The sequence below is a fragment of the Myxocyprinus asiaticus genome, chromosome 38 (assembly GCF_019703515.2).
Source record: "Myxocyprinus asiaticus isolate MX2 ecotype Aquarium Trade chromosome 38, UBuf_Myxa_2, whole genome shotgun sequence".
NCBI classification, from domain to species: Eukaryota; Metazoa; Chordata; class Actinopteri; order Cypriniformes; family Catostomidae; genus Myxocyprinus; species Myxocyprinus asiaticus.
In genome coordinates this window covers 14,579,990-14,601,664 of record NC_059381.1, presented here as the reverse complement: position 1 = coordinate 14,601,664, position 21,675 = coordinate 14,579,990, and the positions used below count along the sequence as shown (strand labels likewise).

The 21,675-nt window shown below is 38.2% G+C and overlaps 1 protein-coding gene across 12 annotated transcripts in view; it reads right to left on the bottom strand.

The window, feature by feature from the left end:
* The window catches only part of LOC127429103 (RIMS-binding protein 2-like), a 117,274-nt gene that overhangs the window by 34,292 nt on the left and 61,307 nt on the right, over positions 1–21,675 (bottom strand). For 7 of the 12 annotated variants that reach the window (XR_007895230.1, XR_007895229.1, XM_051677901.1 and 4 more), the window contains exons 6-11: positions 6,396–6,500; positions 4,513–4,563; positions 3,552–3,572; positions 2,606–2,783; positions 903–1,051; positions 181–260 (exon numbers count right to left, since the gene is read on the bottom strand). Coding sequence is in view for 10 of the 12 variants with exons in the window: in XM_051677901.1 (XP_051533861.1) it covers positions 181–260; positions 903–1,051; positions 2,606–2,783; positions 3,552–3,572; positions 4,513–4,563; positions 6,396–6,500 (584 nt within the window). In the remaining 2 variants the exon portion in view is untranslated. Of the gene's footprint in view, positions 1–180; positions 261–902; positions 1,052–2,601; positions 2,784–3,551; positions 3,573–3,764; positions 3,851–4,512; positions 4,564–6,395; positions 6,501–21,675 lie in introns of those variants that run through there. The other 5 variants (XM_051677905.1, XM_051677900.1, XM_051677906.1 and 2 more) reach the window with 5 other exon arrangements.

Here is a 21,675-nt window from a genome sequence, read left to right as displayed (position 1 = left end):
TTAGCTCAAGTAAAATATTTTTTAGGCTGTCCTTGCAAATATGCATGTGTGTTCTACTGTTTTAATTATATTTAGTGATCCAATTTTTCCCATTCATACATATAAGAGCGGTCCGTCTTTTCTTATAATGACTCTGGTGGAAAGATAATTTTTTCATCCTCAGTTTCAGTTTAATTTTACCTGTAGCGAGCAGTGCAGAGGCGGACCTGTCCTGTGTATCTCATCTTGGACTTGGGAGTTGGGCTCACTTCATCATCCATCTAAGAACAAACTAATGATGAGCCTGACACACAACTTGATCTTGTCTAATTTAAATTCCATGATGTGCATCACAACACAAACATATTATGACAGTGTTTTGTCAGAGTCATTACGTAACATCAGTTTATTTCCATTACTGTTACCATCATAAACAGTGCATGTGTTCATGGATGCATGTATTCATGGATGATTTGATTTATGTATGATTGTGCAAAGAGATGATTCCAGCCTATTTGCATTGATGTCAATCAAATAGCCAGGGAAAATGTAATTACAAAATGAATCTTTTTATTCTATGTTGCACAGAGACTCTAGAAGCCAACTATAGGGATTTGTTTTCACAAAAATAATTTACTTTCTTTCCTAAAGCATCCAACCATATCTTTTTACCCAAACATCTGATATGAGGCCATTTATGGATCTAATTATAGAGAAAGAGGCACATTATAAAGACATAAAATGTTCATTTTTCTTTCTCTTGAGTTTACTTAAGGCAAATAAATGGATACTGGAATTTGCTCACAGCAAAACAATAAGCTTTTTTGCTCCACATCTCTCCTAGCATCTTCCGCTCTGGTTAACCAAATCTATCATGGTTAACCAGTGTAATGGGAATGTGTGACTGGCTAAGGGAGACAAACCTCTGATAGAGATGCTTGCATAGGACTGCTGGAGCGACTCCGGGTGTGGACGATCGGTTTGATGGACTGCTTCTCTGGCTTGTCTCTTTTGTGTTGCTGTACTATGGGCAGTTCTGAGACCAGTGAAGATCCATCAGATCTCTCATCACCTACCAGCATGAGTTTTAAAGGAAATCAATGACAGAATCAATAGCAAATCAATGACTTTGATCATTGAACAATAGGCCTGAAGGATCTGAATAAGGCTGTGAAAACTACAAATTGTAAGCTGATAAAAAGGCAGTTAAATAATATCATTGTACTATTTTTTTTAATTAGAGGAATCAGTGGAGAAATATTTAATGCACAATTCCTGTTGTAGGATCGAGTATTGAATTGCAAGGGGGAAAAATCAACACATGGATTTCAACATTGTTGACAGGTCTCACTACACCTTTTCAAAGGTTGCTGTTTTAATCAATGACTATTTCTTAATGTTTCCCCTTACAAAAAAGTAATGAAGTGGTACCATTGTGAAGTGATGGTATCAGATACTTTGATATATAAATGATGACCATATAGTCATATTCGGTGGTATTTAAGTACTCCAAGGTACTTAAAAGAATACCATTGTATTAGCATTGTACATGTCAAAAAACATGTAATTATCAGACTACATGTCCAAAAAACAAGATTATAATATGGTACTTTTTGAAAGGACCATATTATGTATGAAATAGGCCAACATGCAAAAATCTAACAAATTAAATACTGTGACGACGTTTTAAGTACATGCACTTAAGAAAACAGTTTATTCCATGTTTTTGCAGTAAGCGATATTCTGAAACATGTAAAGGGAAACTGTTTAAGGGAAAGCGGTTTAACACATCCAGGTTTTTCCAGGAGAACGCGGCTTATTTGGTCATTTTAACGCATATGCTGCATTGTAACAGGTTTTTGAAGAATATGCGTGAACAGAACGGATAACAAACGTCATAGGATGGAGCCCAACAACAAGTCAACAAAGTGGAAAGAATTCAACATTTCTGGAATTACAGTGGGAAAAGCACATACACTATAAACTATACCCATTTATACAGTACACACCAATGTAAAATATCAATGGTCCTTCACATTCACGTATATGTGCTGGTACATTGGAGGAATCCCGGAGTTTTATGTAAGAGGGAAACCCCAGTATTGCAGCGCAATTCCACTGCAGGTCGGGTTAGAAATGTAAGACACAAATACAGCAACAACTGTGAAATATCTGGAAATAAAGTGGAGCAAAGGGGAATAAAAATAGTGAAGTCTTCCTCGGATACCAAGTTTTTATTTACACAAGCGTCGTGGGGAAATTACGTTGCTGTGGAGAAAGCTGCTTACCGACCAAGCCGCATGTAAATGGGAGTAAAGAGAATGCCGCTTATACAGTGCAAGTAAAAGAGAATGCTACTTTCTCACAATATGCCGCTTTCTCGCAATAAACCGCTTTCTGGTTTCCGTATAAAAGTATTCAGTGACCTGAAAGGACAAAATTCAAAAGTCATATTGCAAAAGGTGACATTACTGTACGTTTTAGACTGCTTGACATATAAAGAGAGAATTCAGTGAAGATGGTTTGATCCAAAAATGCATTAAACTTGATTTTTTGTTTTTTTTATTTGCAGGTCTACTTCACAGAAAATGCACCTCCAACTGTTTGTAAAAAATGCTTCACTCACTTTTTTCTGTCTGCTGCTGCAGGCTATTGTAAATGTTGCACAAGTTTTTCTCCTGTGAGTCACTGTTGAGTGTATTCTCCGTGTCTGACCCCAGGTGATATTTCTCCAGCTCTTTCGACAAAATATCGCAATGCTCACTCTGTGTCCGGCATTTCTGCTCCAAGTCATGAACTTTGACCTTTGAGGATCAGATTGCAGAAGAAAGAAATAGATAAATGATGAAACCTAATTGTTTATGTAATGAATCGATAACATAATAAATATGAAAACCTATAATATACACATTCTCATTATTTAAAAAAATAATAATAATAATAATTTAGGCCAGTATGACAAGATGTCTACTTTTGAATAGATAGCCAAGACATTAAATATTTAATTATTGATCATTCTTATCATTTAAAGCATATCATCAGAAGAAATCACTGGTTATTAACCTTACAGAGCCAAAACTTGCTTGGAGCAATGGATTAACACTGCTTCAAAGCATGCAAATGAGAGCTAGATATTAATAACATTTTAAAATGTGCATTTTAAAATAAAAAGACACATGTAGCAAAAGCATTAGAGGTTTATAAAAAAAAAGCCCTGACACAGGTTAAGAACATTATCTAACCAGACCATAATACTTATAAGCCAAACAATTTTACCAGTTCTTAGTTTTATCCAAACCACAAACGACCTAATGCAGCAGCCTGTCACAACAACAGGGAAAGTTCATTTTGTCCAACTCTTAACTTACAGTATGTTATTCATCTGCAACAACTATTTTTAGCCACAGATGAGTGTAGCAGCAATTAAATGACTGAAAGATACTTAACTGACATGTAACTATGAAATGACAGTTGTTTTAAAAGTTGTCAGGTATAAAGACCAATGTTGTTTCTTCTCTTAGGAATAGGAACTGATATGGAAGGTTAAAAAAATTGTATGAGAGTGTGTGTACCTGCATTTTGTCCATATGGCTCTGTTTAAACACAAAAGAAAAAGGAAAAAAATATATATCTATAAATCAGAATGACAGGGGTTAGAGATGAAAGTAACACAAAATAAAAAAATATTGAACTATGAGAAAAGAATGATCAAAATGGCTTGAAGCAAAAACATATTAAAAGGGATAGTTCACCCAAAAATAAAATGTATATTATCATTTACTCACTCGTTTGGCTTTCCTTCCTCCAGGGAACACCAAAAAGAGATATTTACAAAGTATGTCCGAGCTGCTCTATTCCAATGAAAGTTCCAATTTTCCAAAGCAAGTGAATGGAGACCACTGCTGTCAAGCAAGATATATAGTGAATAACAACTTGAATTTCAGTTTGTTCCTCACACTGGATGGCTTCAAAACTCTTGGAATATAGCACACAAGTGTATGGACTACTTTAAATATGCTTTTATAGTGCATTCTGTCCTTTTTGAAGCTTCAGTCCCTAGTCCCAATCCACTTTCATTGCATGAAAGAGAGCAGCTGAGACATTCTGCAAAATGTGTTCTTTGTTGTTCCACATAAGAAAGTCAATAAGATTGGAATGACAAGAGGGTAGTAAATGATCATAGATTTTTTTATATTTGGGCAATTTATTTTTTAAAGGAAGGAAAGAGGCAAAAATGATGAGGGTTGTAAAAGTAAGGGTGCCCTGTAGGGGACATAAGCTCTCCTCAGATGTCTGAAACTACATGACAAGCTGAAGCTACACAGAGTGGCCCAACTGTCAGAAATGGTGGTATTTTATCAAACACACGAGGGACAGGCAGCACTGGTTATCTCTATAGTTATCAGATAATGTGGGTAGACATGTCCTTTTTGGCACAAAAAGCAGACTGTGCTGACCAGGACAGAAGTGCTAATTAAGCCTTTCACAGAGGGAAGACAAAGGAAGAAGGAGAGGAAATAGATTATCTTTTACCTCTAGCAGATGAACCACTTCTTCATGTTCTTTCTCAGTTTCAGCCTGTACCTGAAAATAAAGAGCGAACCCATTTATTTTGATGGTAACTCACAACTAAGCAAGTAACTGCAAAGTCAGGGGGACATTATAATCTCACATTGATTCTGAAAGAATGATTTGTGCCAAGATTTGGTTGGCAAAGCTACTTCATCTAATTTTACTTTATTGGTCCCAGAGGGGAAATTCAGTATGTGAAGGGCAAAACTGTGATTGAGTCACATTTTTGAGGGGAAATAGCAGTGACTCATAACTGAGTACAATTACAGTAAAACCTGTTTGTTTGTGGGCAAACAGAAACAACTTTCCTGCTGAAAAGACCTGCTTAGACCAGAGTGAATTTCCATGCAGGCCCAAACTGGTTCTTAGCTGGTTAACCAGCATAGCCATGTTGTTCACAAGAAAAAAATGCTGGTCAGTCAGCATGGTCTTTCTAAGTAAACAGGTTGACCAAGGGAGCCTTGCTGGTTTAGCTAGTTAAGAAGTCTGATAGGCACTAGCAGATACTAGCATACCATGCTGGGGACCAACATTTAAAACACAATGTATGTTATTGACCAGCAAAGCAGGGCTCAGAGATACTCATATTCAGGAAACAGACAATCTATGATTGATATGCAAGTTGTATCAGTAAGTAATTTGTCCATGTACACCTGTGTGTGATTGTGCATGTGTCTGTGTGTGTTAGTAAGGTGAAAGCTCTGTCAAGAACCCCTCCCTAGGGATCTGCAGTGATGCTGTGTCTGCTGTCTGCTCTAATTGCTTTGTTTGCCTGTCACTGCTCCTTCCTGAAAGGATGCAGACACAAAGCAGAGCAAACAGGTCTGCAGCCATGATCCTTTAATGTGATGGCCATGATTTTATCTAGCTTTACTATTCCAAATTTTCTATTATTTCCAGGTCAGAAGAAAATATTCGTAGTCTCAAGTCAACTTCTTGCAGAAGGATTTAAATGGAAGGATGTAAAATAGAGAACAGATGAATAAAATGGTGTGAGAAATAGAACTTGTTAGACATACGCTATGTTCACACAGTCAGTGTTTAGGACTGACAACTGTATTTGCAAACAAGTGAGACTCTCGAACTGTCCTGTACCTACAGCAGCAGACCGGAGCAGATTGAATTATCTGTATGAACAAGTAACCAAAGTCAGTTTACGAGATAGCCTTGAGTAATGAGTTATTGACCAGAATATGTTTGTACAGAACCATATTTAGCGCTCCAAACAGGAATGACAACTGTATTCTGCTGCTGTGTGAACATAACCATAGTAAAACGTGTTGTGGAAAGTACAGTCACCGAGCATTTAATTAGGAACACTATGGTAATAAAGTGCCTGACGTGGTCTTCCTCAAGATGCTATTCTGCTTACTACAATTATACAGAGTGGTTATCTGAGTTACCGTAGCCTTTCTGTCAGTTCGAACCAGTCTGGTCATGCTCCGTTGACCTCTCTCATCAACAAGGCGTTTCTGTCTGCAAAACCACCGCTCACTGGATGTTTTTTGTTTTTGGCACCATTCTGAGTAAACGATAGTGAATGTTGTGCGTGAAAATCCCAGGAGATCAGCAGTTACAGAAATACTCAAACCAGCCCGTCTGGCACCAACAATCATGCCACGGTCGAAATCACTGAGATCACATTTTTCCCCATTCTGATGGTTGATGTGAACATTAACTGAAGCTCCTGATCCGTACCTGCTTGATTTTATGCAATGTACTGCTACCACGTGAATGATTGGCTGATCAGATAATCGCATGAATAAGTAGGTGTACAAGTGTTCCTAATAAAGTGCTCAGTGAGTGTATATGTGTGTATGTTGGGTGTTCACTGAGGTCCTTACCTTCTGCAGAAGGCAGATCTCCTGCTTTCTGGAGTTGAGGAAAGCCAGGGCCTGCTCATGCTCTGCCTCCAACTGCTGCCGTCGGTTCGCAGCCTCTCGCATATGCTGAGAAAGAGCGATATAAACACAAGGAGAGAGAGAAAAAGAGAGTTAAAAATCAAAATAGAGACTAGGATGTGTTTGACACTTTTCCACAAAAGCATAGAAAGTGCTGGTAGAGCGTGTTGCTACAGCAGCAATGCCAAGACTATGGGTTCATTCCCCAGGGAAAAAACGTTCTTGATAAAATAAACACCATGAATGCATTATAATTGCTTTGGATAAAAACATCTGCCAAATGAATAAATGTAAATGTAGAAACTCTTGCTTTCTTCATGGTAATATGTATAATTTTTTCCATCCCCAACTTAAAGCTGAAGTAAACTCAGCAAAAAAAGAAACGTCCTCTCACTTTCAACTGCTTTTATTTTCAGCAAACTTAACATGTGTAAATATTTGTATGAACATAAAAAGATTCAACAACTAAGACATAAACTGAACAAGTTTCACAAACATGTGACTAACAGAAATGGAATAATATGCCCCTGGGGGGGGGGGGGGGGTCAAAATCAAAAGTAACAGTCAGTATCTGGTGTGGCCACCAGCTGCATTAAGTACTGCAGTGCATCTCCTCCTCATGGACTGCACCAGATTTGCCAGTTCTTGCTGTGAGATGTTACCCCACTCTTCCACCACGGCACTTGCAAGTTTCCGGACATTTCTGGGGGGAATGGCCTTAGCCATCACCCTCCGATCCAACAGGTCCCAGACGTGTTGAATGGGATTGAGATCCGGGCTCTTCGCTGGCTATGACAGAACACTGACATTCCTGTCTTGCAGGAAATCATGCACAGAGCGAGCAGTATGGCTGGTGGCATTGTCCTGCTGGAGGGTCATGTCAGGATGAGCCTGCAGGAAGGGTACCACATGAGGGAGGAGGATGTCTTCCCTATAACGCACAGCGTTGAGATTGCCTGCAATGACAACCAGCTCAGTCCGATGATGCTGTGACACACCGCCCCAGACCATGACGGACCCTCCACCTCCAAATCGATCCTGCTCCAGAGTACAGGCCTCGGTGTAATGCTCATTCCTTCGATGATAAACTTGAGTCAGACCATCACCCCTGGTGAAACAAAACCGTGACTCATCAGTGAAGAGCACTTTTTGCCAGTCCTGTCTGGTCCAGCGAAGGTGGATTTGTAACCATAGGTGAAGTTGTTGCCGGTGATGTCTGGTAAGGACCTGCCTTACAACAGGCCTACAAGCCCTCAGTCCAGCCTCTCTCAGCCTATTGCGGACAGTCTGAGCACTGATGGAGGGATTGTGCGTTCCTGGTGTAACTCGGGCAGTTGTTGTTGCCATCCTGTACCTGTCCTACAGGTGTGATATTCGGATGTACCGATCCTGTGCTGGTGTTGTTACACGTGGTCTGCCACTGCGAGGATGATCAGATGTCCTTCCTGTCTCCCTGTAGCGCTGTCTTAGGCATCTCACCGTACGGACATTGTAATTTATTGCCCTGGCCGCATCTGCAGTCCTCATGCCTCCATGCAGCATGCCTAAGGCACGTTCACGCAGATGAGCAGGGACCCTAGGCATCTTAATTTTGGTGTTTTTCAGAGTCAGTAGAAAGGTCTCTTTAGTGTCCTAAGTTTTTATAACTGTGACCTTAATTGCCTACCGTCTGTAAGCTGTTAGTGTCTTAATGACCATTCCACAGGTGCATGTTCATTAATTGTTTATGGTTCATTGAACAAGCATGGAAAACATTGTTTAAATCCTTTACAATAAAGATCTGTAAAGTTATTTGGATTTTTACAAAATTATCTTTAAAATACAGTGTCTTGAAAAAGGGACGTTTCTTTTATTGCTGAGTTTATGTAACTTTTTCTGTTTTAAAATTAGTGCTGTCAGTTGACTAAAATTTTTAATCGCGAATTAATTGCATCAAAAAGTGCTTAAATTTGAAACTATATATACTTATTTCCTTTCAAAATGCATTTATTTCCATCTTAGGAAAGAAAACAAAATAATTTGTAACAATATAATGCTTTATTAACATTTTCCACAAAAAAAACTTCCACAGTATAAAGATACAAGTAACAATTCAAGTAACATTAAACATTTCCCAGTCTAATTGGGAGTTTGACTAATTGAAAGAACCAGTCCCCACATAGGTTGCATTTTCATTGCAATGGGCATTAAATCTTCTTAAATCTTATCCAGCGTCAAGCGCCGCTTTAAACTCCACATGAAAAGTGCTTGCAGACAACTTTTTTCAAAGACAACTTTAAGAAAGCCATTTGAGGGCTGATTCTCCCCAAAAATGTAAACACTTTGGCTCTGTGGCACTAGCATCAAAACATTGCTCTGTATGTTTGAGGATCCCGACCAGCCGGACATAGCAACATAGGATCAACAAATGGGGTGAATTTGTGATGGGACTACCTGTGAATTCAACCAATGGCTGACAAGGGGAGTGTTTTTGGGAAACTTGTTGGAAAACAGTCCTTATAATTCCATTTGGTGCCGCTAGTGGTGCAGAAATTACACACTCCAGCTATGAAAAGATAAATCTTATGGCACAGCATCAATCATTGTTCTAACTTGATGGTTTCAGGCTGTGGACTTGAAAAGATGTGGGAAAAGACATTCTATCAATAACCTCCCAGACGCTTTAGCAGACACATTAAATGCAATAGTGACAGTGAGTAATGACACCAACAGCGATTGACGGAGCAGCAATTGGTAAATACAACATGTTCTGTGAAAACTGAGAATAACACAAATAGAAAGTGAAGAAGAAAAAATCCAACTCCAGTGGACTCTTTTAACTCAGAATTCCTGAACTCAGTGTCTCCTTTATTCAGGATGGGGTTAAATCAGACAGGAGCAGGTTTTATTACAGCAAATGTGCTATAAGGCTTAGAATCATAAAGAAGCTTATAAGGTCTGAGATCTATCTTTTCTCCAAATTTCTTTAACTGTCTTAATCTCTTTTCTCCAAGAAAGGCAAAGTCTCTCTTTTCTTTGATGAGGTTGGTAGAAGTGTAAGCACGCACACACACATGCAAGCGCACACACACAATGTTTTCCATCATTAATAAAATACTTTGGATCAGCTTTAGAAAATACCAAAACTCTTGTTTTAACTATGGGATGAAGGTGCCATCTATAACCTAGATATTAATATTTACTGAGAAAAATGTGTGTGGTGCTCGCCCGTGCAAAACTCATTACCACGATGCTAGGTTGTTCTGGGTCGCTTGGATTTTCTGAGTGGTTATGACTTTTTTGCCCATTTTATCATCCACCAAATGAAAAAAGAAGGTGTTTTTGTGTTCATTTCGGTGGTTCGTAACAGCTCACCTGGGCGAACTTTTTGGAAAACTTCTAACCGGCTGCTAAACACCTTGCTGCCATTGGTCCACATCATCGGTAGGTGTAAATTACAATAACAGAGTGTAATCGGTGCATATTATAGCCACATATAGCATGTTAGCGCATTAATTAAACATTTTCTAATGCATATACAGTATATTACTTTAAATCATCATCGAGTGGTTAAAAAAGCTTCTTTTACTGACCTCATGTGAATTCTACTCATAGAATGAGGTATAAAGTCATTGATAACACATTTTAATGTCACATTAGTTAAGGTTTTACTGAGCATCATCATATTTAAATGTACTTCTAAATGCATCCCACAGCAGTGTATCGGGTGTCTAAATGTTCAGGAACAGTATACCGTTGCTCAGTTGTTTAGAACTTCTTTTTACCCCTGAATGAAGAACGAATAAGAACTTCTCTGGAAGTATATTAAGGCTTATCTGGAAGCCTTAAGTATCAAATCACCACTAATAAAGTAAAAAAACAAGTAAAAGCATGTACTACACAGGTTATATTAATGTATGTTAAGGGTTTAAGATATAGAATGTATATTTTCCCCAGTGCAGAGTTTAGATGAAACATTTCCAGTAAAAATAAAAAAAGATCCAACAATCTTCCTTTAACCTTGTGCGACCTCGTGTACACTTACGTGGACGTTCTATTTTGGCTTTGCTATACGCAACGCATAATTTAGATTAATTTAAACTGACTTAATACAGTTCACAACACTCTAGACCAGGGTTTCCCAAATGGGGGTTCGTGAGAGAGTGTGAGGTTGCGTATGAAAATACTGCTGTCATTTACCGATTTTTAAAAACATTGATGGTAATTCCAAATGTTGTCCTTCATTTGACAAATAATAAAAAAACAAAACAAGAAAGACCACAACTTAAAAACGCATACATATTTCCTTTTAACTATCCTTGTATCTATGGATTCAGTGCCATTTTCTCACTGTCAGTCAGTTGCATAAGAGCACGCACTCTCTCTCTCTCTCTCTCTCTCTCTCTTTCTCCCTGCTCGCAATGCGTATATCAGTGAGAAAGAGAGCAAGAGTGTGCTCTCTCATTCAACTGACTGACGGTGAGAAAATTGCACTTTTTAATACAAAGTTATTAATTTCATTATCAACAACACAATCATGTTTTAAACATATCCTTCATTAACCTGACATTATTTGCTCTGTAGTCCTGAAAAACAATAGGTGATGGCTGCACCTTCTTGGTCTGTACTGTTACCGATTGTGCGCTAGTTCTGTTCGCTGCCAAATGGACTGGTTGCATAGGCTTCTGATGGGTCATAAAGGTGTCATTTAGGCACCTGCCAATATTTTATTTTACAGCTGCCAAAACGTAAAATATAGGCTATTCTATAATTTCCTGAAAAAATATAAATATGTTTCATTTCATAAAAATATTTATAGAAGTAAAGGGGACATGTCCCCCCACCCCAGATTATAACTGTTGCTACAGCCCTTGCTTTGTTACTTCAATGAAAATACCCCTTTTTTTCCTTTTTTTTTTTCTACTGTGACTGTAGTGCCATCTGTGATTGGGATAGAAATTAATTAATTTAAATTAAATGTATACATTTTATAAGAAGAATAGATGTAAAAAAAAAAAAAAAAAAGTTCATTAAAATATAACAATAATAATAATAATAAGTTTATTTCTACAAACACAAGGTCACTTTACAAATAGCTATAAAATAAATAAATAAAAAAAATAAAAAAAAACACAGAAGAGCAGATCAATTAAGAGTCAGAATAACTTAGGGCAAAGGGATATGTTTTCTGGTGGGTTTTGAAATCATGTATGGTGTTGAGGTCACGGAGGGATTGTGGGATAGAATTCCATAATGTTGGACCAGTAGTGCTAAAAGACCTGCCACTCAGTGATGTTAGCTTATAACGTGGGATGAGTAGTAAGCTGGAGTCAGAAGACCTGGGTGAGCGAGATGGTGTGTAGGGATGCATAAAATCTTTGATGTAATAAGGGGAAAGACCATGTAGAGCTTTAAATGCAGTGAGGAGTAATTTATACTGAATGCGGTAAGAGACAGGTAGCCAGTGCAGTCTATGTAAAATAGGAGTGATGTGAGATGATTTCTTGGAATAAGTGAGAACCCGAGCTGCAGAATTCTGAATGTATTTCAGTTTATTGATTGTTTTGTTGGGGAGACCAGAAAAAAGGGTGTTACAGTAGTCAAGTCATGAAGTGATGAAAGCGTGAACAAGAGTCTCTGCATCTGTTGTATTGAGAATGGGGCGTAGTCTGGCAATATTACGGAGGTGAAAGAAAGCAGCTTTTGTGAGAGAAGAGATGTGAGGGAGGAAGGAGAGTGAAGAATCAAAAATAATGCAGAGGTTTCTGACTGTAGAGGAGGGACTGACCAGGTCACCATCAATATCAACAGACTGATCAGAGTGGCGAGATGTAAGAGTTGTGGAACCAACTAAAAGTACATCAGTTTTGTCAGTGTTAAGTTTGAGAAAATTATTAGTCATCCAGGTATTGATGTCATTGATACATTCAGATAAGGAGCTTGTAGGTAAAGGGGACAGTGGGTTTTGAACTGATATAAACCTGTGTGTCATCAGCATAACAGTGAAAGTTGAGTCCGTGCCGGTGGATGATGTGACCCAGGGGAAGCATATAAATGATGAAGAGCAGTGGACCAAAAACAGAACCTTGAGGGACGCCTTGAGGAACAGGAGCTGTAGTAGATTTTGACTGATGAATAGAGATCTAGTGTTGACAGTCAGAGAGATAAGAATTGAACCAGGATAGTACAGTACCAGAAATGACAATAGCAGAGAGGCGAGAAATTAGTATGCTGTGTGAGAATGTGTCAAATGCAGAACTGAGATCAAAGAGAACAAGAATAGTGAGGGCACCAGAGTCTGCGGCCATTAGAAGATCATTAACGACTATAATGAGTGCAGTCTCTGCGCTATGGAGTGGATGGAAACCAGATTGAAAATACTCAAAGAAATTGTGTGAGGCCTGATAGGATTGTAGCTGAGAGGCAACCACTTTTTCCATCAATTTGGACAGAAAAGGGAGATTTGAAATAGGATGGTAATTTTTAAGGTCAGAGGGGTCTAGGCTGGGTTTTTTTTTTTTTTAAACTGAGGTGACAGCTGCAGCTTTTAGTTCTAGAGGGACAATACCAGTACTAAGAAGTCTGTTGATGAGGAGGGAAATAGGCATCGAAATGGCAGACAGACAATGTTTAAGCAGTGCGGTGGGGGCTGGGTCTAACTGACAGGAAGTAGAATTTAATTTCTTGATTAACTCAGTAATTGCAGGTGGGCTAGTAGGTGCATCTGGAGATACAATAGAAGGGAAAAGTTTGTATAGTGAATTAATAGTTTATTTTGAAAGAAGTGTAGAAATGACTGACAGATCTCAGCAGAATCAGAAATAACAGACACAGCTGGGTTGGTGAGTTTGTTAATAGTGGAAAAGAGTGTTTTGGATCTGGAAGAGGCATTATTGGTAAGGGACGAATAATATGCAGAGCGTGCAGCATTTAATGCAGATTTTTATATCTGCATTTGGTCATTGTAGGCAGATGAGTGAACAGTTAAGCCAGTTTTCTTAAAGAGACGCTCAGGAGGTCACGTGACACCATGCAAGGAACAGACGTGTAAACCATGAGCTCTGCACGCTTTGCTAGTTTTTAATTATTTTTGTGATATAAATCAGTGAGATTCGACACATCCTACTACTTATTTGTTCTTTGAAGTCAACATGGCAAAGAATTCAAAATCCTCGGGCTCTGGAGATATTAAAAGACACTTACGTGCTCATGCTGAAACCTCTGACAGGTCCGCAGACCAGGGACTCAATTTGGATGGCGCAGCGGGAGAAATTCAGCGTCAACTGGCGAGCATGTCTGTGATGCTGACGAAAGTTGTTGCAGACTTGGAGGATCTTGCTGTAATACGTCGATCGCTTACGGCGATGGAAATAAAATTCTCTGAGTTGGTTACAAGAATCGGGGACGTCGAGAGACGGATCGTTTATCTAGAGTCATCAGAGAGGGAATTGGCTGCTAATCCGTTGGCAACCAAGGCAGATTTACAACACGTTTTTAAGAAGTAGGAAGACCTTGAGAATCGCGCTAGGAGGAATAACATGCGAATTGTTGGAATTCCTGAACATGAGGAGGGCAGAGATATGGTGAAATTCCTGGACGAGCTCTTCCCGAGTCTGCTCAACATAACAGGCCACAAGCTGGAAATCGAGCGAGCTCACAGAGTCCCGGCTCGCAGATCCGCTGAGGGAGACAGGGCCCGATCAATTCTGGCCAAATTTCTCAGATCATCCGATAAAGATCTTGTGTTACGTGAGGCGAGGAGCAAGGAAAGCTTTCTTGGAAGAATCACAACATTTTCTCGTTCCCGGACTTTGCGAACTCGACAAGAGAGAAACGTGATCGATTCAAGGAATGCAAGAAACTCTTACATCAACGGAAGATCGCTTTTGCTCTGATGTTTCCGGCCAAATTGAGAATATATAATAAGGATGGCCGCAAAGTATTTACATGTCCCAAACAAGCACTGTCCTTCATAGAAACATTGGGTGAGTAAGCCATTAGGTGATTCTCATGTTGCTGTCTAGTGGGCCTGACTCACTGAACATTCACTTGACTGTCTGAGGATGCTGGGCACCATTTTTTGTTTCTGTTTGTGTTGGTTCTGCCTAGCAGCTGGAGTTTGTTTTGTGTAATAACACTCTTTCAAGAAACTCTTACATCATCGGAAGATCGCTTTTACACTGAAGTTCCCGGCCAGATTGAGAATGGATACTAAGGATGGCCGCAAAATATCTATATGTCCACAACAAGCGATGTCTTTTATAAAGTTGATGGACTGAGGAAGTCATGGTTTGTTTTGTTTTTTGTTTTTTTATGTGGGCTCCGAGTGAATTTGACTCACTCAATGCACTGTTAACCGCCCGAGGAACTGGGACGCCTGTTTTGTTTCCTTTTGTGCTGGCTCCGCCTAACGGCTGGAGTTTGTTTAGTGGAATAATACTCCTTCGGGACAGTTGTGGATGAATCTACTTGTTCTTTGTGCTTATGCCTCCTGTTGGCTGGAGTTAGTTTTGTGGAGTATTTTGCAGGACATTGGGAGGATTACGTTATCTGCTGCACTCATTAACAGCCGGCTCACTGAACATTCATTGTCTGTCCGAGGAAACTGAACGGCCTTATATATATATATATATATATATATATATATATATATATATATATATATTTTATATATATATATATATATATATATATATATATATATATATAATTAATATATATATATATATATATATATATATATATATATTATTATTATTATTATTTTATATATATATATAATTAATATATATATATATATATATATATATATATATATATATATATATATGTATATGTGTGTGTGTGTGTGTGTGTGTGTATATATATATATATATATATATATATATATATATATATATATATATATATATATACTGTATATACTGTATATATATTTATTTTTTTATTATAATTTGTTTTGTGCGGGAATGTGCTTTGTGGAGGAACACACCTTCGGGACAGTTCTGTGAATTAATCTACATGTTCTTTGTGTTTATTCTACCTATTGGCTGAGGTTTGTTTTACAAAGTATTTTCTGTAATGTAATTTTGCATCACAATAGTTGTGCAGAAGCACCCGACTTGAGCAATCTGATGGCAAAGTTGTCGTGGGAGCTCTCGTAGGCGTACATGGACATTTTGAGTTTAGAGGGATTGACGGCGGTTGGCGCTGTCGTGCGTGGGGTTAATGCACACGTTTTTCTTTTTTCTGTTTGTTTGGTTCGGGGGGGTAGTTCGGGGTTTGATTGATGCACTGATGTTGAAATGTGGTCTTTGTAATCTTGTTTTTGATGCACAATTTATTTTTTCTATTATATCAAATGTCAAATGTTAATATGAGTGGGTTATCTTTCTCCACGTGGAATGTGAATGGGTTGGGGCACCCCATAAAAAGAAGGAAGGTTATTTCTTTTCTTAAACGTAAGAAATATGAAATAGTGTTTCTTCAAGAAACTCATATTTCTTCACAAGAAGCTGAAAAATTTGGGAAGATATGGGGTGGACATGTTTTCTTTAGTGCTGGCTCAATTAAGTGCAGGGGAGTCATTACATTGATAAGTAAACATCTACAATTCAAATGTCTCAAACAGATTAAAGATAAATTAGGAAGAGTCATTATTGTTGTAGCAGAAATTCAGAGGCAAAGGTTGGTTTTGGCTAATATTTATGCACCTAACATTGATGATCAGGGCTTTTTTATAGACCTTGAAGGGATGTTGCAAGCCGCTGGCACCCCTCATTATATAATATTGGGAGGAGACTTTAATCTTTTGATGGACTCAGTCCTTGATCATAGTGAAGCAAAAGTGTGCGGCTTCTAGAGCAACACTGACGCTTCACAGGATGTGTAGAAATCTTGGTCTTGCAGATATTTGGCGACTTTTGAACCCATCTGGTAGAGACTATACATGTTTTTCATCAGTCCATAAGATTTATTCAAGAATAGATATTTTTTTATATCTAAGTCCCTCATTCCATCTGTTGTCGATTGCTCAATTGGAAACATCACGCCCTGGTGAGTTTAGAGGAGGTGCCACATTTACACACACATTTACACACACTTTTACACACATTTTTGCTTCACTATGATCAAGGGCTGAATTCATCAATAGATTAAAGTCTCCTCCCAATATTATATCATGAGGGGTGCCAGCGGCTTGCAGCATCACTTCAGGATCTATAAAAAAGCCCTGATCAGTGCGTTAGGTGCATAATTATTAGCCAAAATCAACCTTTGCTCCTGAATTTTTTTGCTAAAACAATAATGACTCTTCCTAATTCATCTTTAATCTGTTTGAGACATTTTAATTGTAGATGTATACTTACCAAGATGTACTTTCTATGGAGTGCCCCAACCCATTCACATTCCACATGGAGAGAGACAGTCCACTCTTATGAACATTTGGCATTTTGAAATATTAGAAAAAATAGATTGTAAAAAACAAAATTATAAAGACCACATTCCAACATTAGTGCAATAATCAAACCCCAAACTTCCCCCAGAACCAAACAAACAGAAAAAAGAAAAACGTGCACATTAACCCCGAGCACTACAGCGCTAACTGAGGGTTAGAGGGTGTCCATCCCTCTAACCTCAAACAGTCCATGTACGCCTATGAGAGTACCCGCGACAACTTTGTTGTTGGATTGCTCAAGTCTGGTGTTTCTATACAAAATTTATGAGACAGAATTACATAACAGAAGAAAATCTATAAAACAAACTCCAGCCAATAGTCAAGTCAAGTCATTTTTATTTGTATAGCGTCTTTCACAAGACACATCGTTTCAAAGCAGCTTTACAGAAGATCAGGCATTAACAGAAGATAAAACTGTAATATTTATAATGTCTTAGAGTCATCATTGTGTAGTTTGATAAAATATGATTGTGTATTGTTTAAAAATAAGTAATTAAATAATAATTGTATTTATAACCCCAGTGAGCATGCCGAAGGCGACTGTGGCAAGGAACACAAAACTCCATAAGATGTTGGTTAATGGAGTAAAGTAACCTTGGGAGAAACCAGACTCACTGTGGGGGCCAGTTCCCCTCTGGCTAACATCATGAATATAATGCCAATATTACTTATGTATAGTGCAAGTCATGGTTTAAAATTATTAAAATAAGGAAGTGTTAAGGGTCAGTGTTTAAAACAAAGATTTTGTAAGAACTGTAAGATTAATGACTAATGTCTTTGAAGTTCATCCTGGATTAACTGCAGAAGTTCACATAGATGCAGTTGTCCTTGTTAGTTGGCTGATGAAAGGTTTTGTTGGCAATTAAATGATAGTCTATGTATTCCATTTCAAGAGTGCAGTCTATCATTAGACCGAGGTGATGTAGGCAGAGATCAGTTAGGTGCATTGCAGTTCAACCTGGCCGGTAATTTCGCTGAGGTCTATCCTAAAACCAAAGTTCAGGCAATGGCATATGAAGTATCCCATGTCTTATGGTTGGAGTTGGCATCAGTTCATCCTCTGAAGTCCATCGTAATAGACTGAAGTGATGTTTGGCTGGCACTGGCTGCTATTAGTCATCATCACACAGCGACACTTAGCAGTGGAGTCCAACACCAAGCAGGAACGGAGCTGGATCTGGCAGGTTCTGGTGACCTCAGGACAGGAGCCCAGAGGTTGAGACAGGGAAACAAATAAAATAATATTAGCATAGATGCCATTCAATTTATTGCAGAGTTATAGATCATGATCATTATTTCTGGTTCCAGCAGACCTAACTAAAGCAGCCTAATTGTGAGTTGAAGGATAAATTAGGTGTATGCCTGGCTAAATAGATGAGTCTTTAGTCTAGACTTAAACTGAGTGAGTGTGTCTGCATATCGAACAGTGTTAGGGAGACTATTCCATAGTTTAGGAGCCAAATATGAAAAGGATCCACATCCTTTTGTGGATTTTGATATTCTAGCAACTATTAACAGGCCAGAATTTTGCGATCGTAATGAACATGATGGAATATAGTGTGGTAGATGGTCACTTAAGTACTGTGGAGCTAGACCATTCAAAGCTTTGTACGTAGTTAACAGAATTTTAAAATTAATACGAAATTTAACAGGTAGCCAATGTAACGATGATAAAATGGGGCTAATATGATCATATTTCTTGGTTCTAGTCAGCACTCTGGCTGCTGCATTTTGAACCAATTGAAGTTTATTTATTGATCTTGTTGGACATCCTCCCAGTAATGCATTACAATAATCTAATCTTGAGGTCATGAACGCATGAATTAGTTTTTCGGCATCAGCAACAGAGAGCATGTGTCGTAATTTAGCAATATTTCTTAGGTGGAATAATGCTGTTCTACAAACATTTGTAATTTGATTTTCAAAGGACAGATTGGTATCAAATATAACACCTAAGTTCTTCACTGTTGATGATGATGTAACAGTCAAATTATATTTTAGCGGCTTATTTTTAGAGGTTTTTGGTCCAATAATTAGTACCTCTGTTTTGTCGGAATTGAATAGAAGGAAATTTCTGGCCATCCAATCTTTTATTTCATTGATACACACTGCTAATTTGGAGAATTGGGAAATCTCATCAGGTTTTGAAGAAATATAAAGTTGGGTATCGTCGGCATAACAGTGGAAACTTATTCCACGATTCCTGATAATATCTCCCAGAGGAAGCATATACAAGGAGAAAAGCAAAGGCCCTAAAACTGATCCTTGTGGCACTCCATACTTTACTTTTGTTTGGTTTGACAATTCCTCATTTAAAATGGTAGCGGTCTGCTAAATAGGACCTAAACCATGCTTATGCAACTCCACAAATGCCAACATAATTCTCTAGCCTATTCAAGAGAATGTTGTGATCTATCGTGTCGAATGCAGCACTAAGATCTAAAAGCACCAGGAGTGAAATGCAGCCGTGATCAGATAAAAAGAGCAAGTCATTTGTAACTCTGATAAGTGCAGTCTCTGTACAGTGATGAGGCCTAAATCCTGACTGAAATTGTTCATATATATTATTTCTCTGTAGAAATGAACATATTTGGGAGGATACAACCTTTTCTAGTATTTTTGACATAAACGGGAGATTTGAAATCGGTCTATAATTAGCCAGTTCTCCAGGATCAAGTTGTGGCTTCTTAATAAGCGGTTTGATAACTGCCATTTTAAAGTTTCTTGGGACATGTCCTAAAGATAGCGTGGAATTAATAATATTAAGAAGAGGTTCAGAGATTACTGGGAATACTTCTTTTAAGAGCTTGGTTGGTATTGGATCTAACAAACATGTTGTGGCTTTTGATGTTTCGATACGTTTTGTTAGCTCTTCATGACCTATGACAGTGAAGGATTGAAGCTGCACGTGAGGAAAATTATGAGACACTGTTTTCTGAGGTACTGTGACAGATGATTGCATAATTCCAATTTTATTTCTGATTATTTCAATTTTATCAGTAAAGAAATTCATGAAGTCATTACTCTTGTGCTGTGATGGAATATCTGGTTCAGTCGATGCTTATTCCTAACCAATTTAGCCACAGTACTGAATAAACACCTAGGATTGTTGTGGTTATTTTCTATGAGTTTGCTAAAATATGCTGACCTGGTAGCTTTTAGTGCCTGTCTGTAGCTACAGACACTATCCTTCCATGCACCGCAAAATACCTCTAATTATGTACTCTTCCACTTGCGCTCCATTTTCCGAGCAGATCTCTTGAGAGCATGAGTGTGATCATTGTACCATGGTGCAGGGCTTTTTTCTTTAATTTTCTTTAATCGAAGGGGGGCGACACTATCAAGAGTGATAGAGATGACTGTATTTATATTTTCTGTTATTTCATCAAGTTCTTCTAGGCTTTGGGGTTTACTGAGTGTATGAGATAGATCTGGAAGATTATTAGTGAAGCTATCTTTAATGGTCGAAAGAATAGTACTACCTGAACGATAGCGTGGTGTAGATTGAGTAACATTAGCTGATCGCAGCATACAAGAAACGAGGTAATGATCTGAGATGTCATCGCTCTACGGCAGAATTTCTATATTATCAACATCAACTCCATATGACAGAATTAAATCTAGTGTATGATTATGGCAATGAGTTGGTCCTGTTACATTTTGTCTGACTCCAAGAGAGTTGAGAATATCAATAAATGCTAATCCCAATGTGTCATTTTCATTTTCTATGTGAATGTTGAAGTCACCAACAATTAAAGCTCTATCTACAGTGACTACAAGATCTGATAAAACATTTGCAAATTCACCAAGGAAATCAGAATAAGGCCCAGGTGATCTATATACTGTAGCAAGGGTAAAAGACGACAGCGTTTTTTTATTTATATCTATATCTGACGGTGTCACATTAAGCATTATTAGTTCAAAAGACTTAAATTTATATCCTGTCCTCTGAGTAACACCAAAAACTTCACTGTAAATTTTAGCAACATCTCCTCCTCGACCCTTCAGACGAGGCTCATGTTAAAACAATAACCTGGGGGAGAAGATTCATTTAAACGAATATATTCATCCGGTTATATAAGCCAGGTTTCAGTCAAACAGAGCACATCCAAACAATGATCTGTAATAATTTCATTTACAATTAGTGCTTTGGTAGAAAGAGATCTAATGTTTAGTAGCCATATCTTTATATGGTGTTTATCTTTAATTTGTTTGTTTTGTTCAAGTTTGACCTTAATGAGGGTTTTGTGTTTGGTAGTTTGGGGAACTGACACGGTCTCTATATGATATCTAGGTGATACAGTCTCTATGTGTTGTAGTTTATGTGACCTGTGTGATGTCTCAAGGCAGCTAGCAAATGTTCAGATTAGCCAGTTTGTCTGCTTCTTGACCTGGGCCCCAGTTAGTCAAATACTATCATTATTAAGACTATGAGCCAAATTACTAGAGAGGAGAGCGGCACCTTCCCTGGAGGGATGGAGTCCATCTCTCTTTAGCAGGTCAGGTCTACCCCAAAAACTCTTCCAATTATCTATAAATCCTATTCTATTCTCCAGACACCACTCAGACATCCAGCCATTCAGTGACACTAATCTACTATAAACATCGTCACCATGATGAGCAGGGAGGGGGCCAGAGCATATTATAGTGTCTGACATCATTTTTGCAAACTGACACACCTCTTTAACATTATCTCTAGTGATTTCTGACTGGCGAAGCCGGACATCATTAGTGCCGATGTGAATAACAATTTTAGAAAATCTACGTTTAGCATTAGCCAGCACTTGT